The 4787-nt window shown below is 31.2% G+C and overlaps 1 protein-coding gene across 1 annotated transcript; it reads left to right on the top strand.

Moving 5' to 3' along the window:
* Positions 2067-4074, top strand: LOC109327917 (LOB domain-containing protein 12-like). Its single transcript, XM_019561094.1, has 2 exons — positions 2067-3073; positions 4013-4074. Exon 1 carries the CDS (start codon positions 2105-2107, stop codon positions 3065-3067), a length of 963 nt encoding a protein of 320 aa, XP_019416639.1. The 5' UTR covers positions 2067-2104; the 3' UTR covers positions 3068-3073; positions 4013-4074.

The following is a 4787-nucleotide window of genomic DNA, read 5'->3' as shown; positions in this document are numbered from 1 at the left end:
GGGTTACCATCATGAGTGATCCTCGTTCTAAGGGCAATAGTCTCATACTCTTAAGAGTATTATAGACTTTCTCTCTAGCTAGTCCTTTCGTCAAATGACATGCTAAGTTATTCTCAGTGCGTATCCACTCTAGCAGCTCCTCCTGTAGAGAGTAACTCTCTAATGGTATTGTGCTTATGACAAATTTGTCGTTTCTTACCGTTATAAAAGCGGTTTTGCAAAAGTTGCGGTACTATCACAATGAATCAACACAATTGGATCAATTTTTCCCTTGAGGGAATCTCTGCAAGCAAACTTCTAAGCTAACTTGCTTCTTCATTAGATGTTGTTAATACTATCATCTCAACTTACATAGTGGATTGAGCTAACATAGTATGTTTCTTGTTAGACTCTAGATAGTTCGTCTTATCATTTATGGCTTCTCGCCACAAATCAACATCCAAAGAAGTCAAAACTTCTTGGAGAGTTGATGGATTATCCTCCAATATATAGACCATATAATCAAGTCTACATTGTCTAATAATTATTGCTCTCTTACTTCTAGGTTCTATTTCAAACCTTTCATTTTCTATCATTACCTCTAATCACAAGTATGCGACTAGTTAATGTGCACCCACTATTCCTCAATTTAAAAAGGAATTTCTCTTCATTATAGTCAACATCGTTAGATTCAATGATCACTTTTGCATTAAGGTCGTAAAACCTGTACGTCTTGTTGTTTATAGCATATCCAACGAATACTCATTCACAAGCTCTGTGAGTTTAACTCTCTAAGGGCATATCATATATTTTTTATCTAACTCTCTCAGTATCATATTTCTTTATTTCTCAAATGCATACCAAATTAATTTGGTAAACATATACGACGAGTTATAATAATTATAAAGATCATCTAACAACTCATTCAGGATGAAATTCATAAAGGTAATTATTTTCATCCTAGAGAACTATATTAATAGTTAACTTATTCTTTTTCTTTTTTAGCTTTCTCCACCAGGACAAAATACAAATATTACAACAAGAGTTAAGATATTTGGATAAAATTTTCCTTATACAGTTGTTATTAAACTCATTACCATCTCGACATGGTCATTTTCTATGTAGTCTTAAGGTCGATTTGTAGAAATCCAAGTTGGGTCTCAATAGAATGAACGATCATCATGAGCAAGTTAAAAACCGGCATTTTTCATACCAAAATATGTATTTTACAAAGTCTCCCGTTGAATTCTAACAATTTGATTTCCCAAATTTATTATAAATGGAGACCTTGAATACAATATTCAACATCATTCCAATTTTAACACAGATTCTTTCTATCTAGGAGCAACGATTTTCCTAATGCTTAGGAAGGTTGTTTATATTTCCAAATGTTAAATTATGCTTTTCCTGCATTATGGCCATATGTATAGGATTTTATGCTATTTTATTTGTTTTATTTGAATTATATCTAGATAAATATTTTGGCCAAGGCCTATGGTGAATTTTGGATGTTTATTATGGTATGATGATTGATTAATTACATTTATTTATTTTTCCCACGTATGACCCACAATAAGCTGATACATGTCACTTAATCATAAAAAAAAAATTATAACAAATGTGAGATATCCACGTGAAATTGACATTTGTCATTTAATCACAAAAACAATTATAAAAAAGTAATATATATTGATTTATGAGTATGATTTCTAGTCTAGAATATATCACTGCTTTAATCATTATGTACTCTTTTTAATTATTTATTTTTGGAACATTAAGATACTCCTTATTATATGGTTATTTGTTGCTCCAATAAACACAATAACTCTTAGGGTTTATTTCTTTCTGTACATATATAAACCTGTAACTTTAAAATACCCAAATCTCAATTCCAATATTAATCTCTTAATCCCAATCTAATTTTGATCGTAATCTTAATCTTAACTGTAATCTTAATCTTAACTGAAATCTTAATCTTAATTTTTATCAAAATCTTAATTCCAACTTTATAGAGAAGCCTAACTGGCCACAAATCATTCAAGGATTTCTGATCAACAAATCAGAGAGAAAACAGGATTCATAGAGAAAAAATAGTTGGTGTAGCAGCAACAATTCGCTCTTACCAATGGTAAGATATAACAACATAGAAGGAGGTGAAGGAAGCAATGCAAATCGCCATGCATGTGCTGCATGTAGGCACCAAAGAAGAAAGTGCAAGGAAGATTGTGTTCTTGCTCCTTATTTTCCAATGGAAAAGACCCAACAATACCTTGCAGTGCACAAGGTTTTTGGGTTCAGCAACATGACCAAGATACTTAGTAATCTTGTTGAGCAAGAAAGAAAAGAAGCTGTTGAATCTTTCCAATGGGAAGCTATGATGTGGCAGCAAGATCCTGTTCAAGGACCCCTTGGTGCATACAAGAAATTATGTGACATGATTAATAACTTATTGACCCAACAAGCAATTCAAAGTTTTGACTCAAATTTGATGAAGACCCATGATTTATTAGGATTTAATAATGGTGGCAGCAACGAGGCTCAAACAATAGCAGTTTCCAATAATGGGGTGCCACCAATTACCAATAATTGGGGTCTTAATAATTTTGGACAAAGTTCTAAGACATCATATGAAAAAAGTCTAGTGTCACATTCACAAGTTTTTAGGAATGAAGTGGAGGAATCAAAAGTGTTGAGATATGTTGCTGACCCTAATGCTTTATTCCAGAGAGATTCTTCACTATTGCAACACAATTATATTCCAAGCCTAGCAAGTGTTGCTACACAAGACATAACTCAAGTGCCATATTCTAACATGGCTCAACCAAATCAGAATAGAGTTTTGCAATATTCTAATGGCAATATGGTTAACAAACAAGGTGGAATCATGATGAGGAGGGGTCAAGGAACTGAAGGCAATGTTGAAAATATTTACTATGATGGGCATGGAGTGGTAAACCATGTTGAGAATGGTGTTATAGAAGCCAATAGTGATCATGCAATGGCACAGAACAGAGGAAGGAGCCAAATAACAGGTTTTCAGCATTTTCTTTATCAACTTGGACATGACAGAATTAAGCAAGACCCATAGCATGAGGTTCAAACCCTTCTTTTATGTTATTCTATCTGAGTTTCTTTAATTAGGTTTGTTAATATTTTCAAACAACTCCTTCCCTTCTGAATTGAAATTCGGAAGTAAACAATAGTTTATTCATTAAAGAAAGTGCATTTGAAGTTATGTTAAATTTATCATCCTGCAATAAAAAAAGTAACATAGAAGAGTAATGTTTTAGTTCATCAATGTTAGTTAGGAACATGGATTATTCTTAGTTTTGGTGTCCAATTAATGGAAAATCATTCACCTACAAAACAATGACATTGAAGATGAAATTGGTATACTAAAAATCTACATTGTTATATTAAATTTATCTGAATATTTTAGTTTAATTTAATCTCTAAAAAAGGTTGTTCAATGTACGAAATTCTCATTAAATGGATTCTCGAATAAATATAGTTTTACCCTCCTGATTGAAGTTGTCGTTTTTTAAATTTGAACTTGTATGCAAACAAGCTCATCATTACATCTAGATTAAACTTCTCATTTAATTTAGTTTTTCAAGGATTTTTTTACAAAGAAAAGGTAGCAAGCATCCTAGGGTAGCAGTTAATTCTTAGAAATCTTGCACTTAGTGTAACCTACAATTCAATTCTTATTCACTACTCTGAAATGAAGGTGTATCACAATTCTATTGAGTATAATTTTTTTGTGAGACAATATATTTCTTACTTAGCGTAATGGAATTTATAAAGGGTTGGATCATCTTCAGTTCTTCATTGTATTGGGAATAGTGGGCTAATAACTTCTATTTTTTTACAAAGTATTAGTGATCTGTGCCCATGCCTCCCTAATTATCTATGGTCATTTTTATAGCTTTTCCTCATTTACTCTGCCAAATTCATTATTTCATGTATGTATTAGATCAACTTAGACTTTGCTTGTATTGTAACTTTATTCTATTTGATTATGTTTATGTAGAGCGGTTGAATAGTGAGTGAAGTGAAGGAGACAGAGAATGGAGGATTCAACACAGACAAAATAATGATTGTATATTTTATCTACTTTCTTTATTACTTTGGATGGTTCTTCAATTTTGATGCATAGTTGGTGTCCATGTGAAAGCTCTAGCTAGCACTTTACACCAATCCTAAATTATCATACATGTGAACTTTGAGGTATTAATAGTCAAATAGTTTGCACTATATGAATGAAATGTTAGTACATGATTAGATTACACAACAGTATTGGAGTTTTTGTCTGTTTGGATTTATCATGAAGAAAGATGGACAGAATATTTGGATAACAACTAAAAATTTATTCTTTTTAAAGTTTTTCAAAGTTACTTTTGCAAATAGTTTTTATTTAAGAAATAATTGTTATATAAAAGTAATTTTGTTAGAATAAATATTAAGATAGGGTTAAAAAAACATTTAAGTGTAAAAGTTACTAAATCGACCCAAATGTAGTTTTATTTTTCGTATACTAGGCAAACTTTGTAAAATCTTGTCCAATAATTATCAATATGCATCTTCCATTATTCAGTATAGGCATACCAATAAGATGATACTCTGGTTGCATAAGACCTCATTGAATCCCTAGTTATGTCAAAAGATTAAATATTTGATTATTGAGAACAACATTTGTTGGGTGAGACAATTATACACCTGAAAAAAATTAGTTTCTTATTGATAAAGTAAGAGGATACCATAGGTTTACAAAAAAAATGTAAGCATTCATTCTTGTCTAAACTTCA

This window comes from Lupinus angustifolius, chromosome LG15, assembly GCF_001865875.1.
Source record: "Lupinus angustifolius cultivar Tanjil chromosome LG15, LupAngTanjil_v1.0, whole genome shotgun sequence".
In the NCBI taxonomy this organism is placed as follows: Eukaryota; Viridiplantae; Streptophyta; class Magnoliopsida; order Fabales; family Fabaceae; genus Lupinus; species Lupinus angustifolius.
Note: the sequence above shows the minus strand (reverse complement) of the source record. Positions and strands in the feature narration are given on the sequence as shown.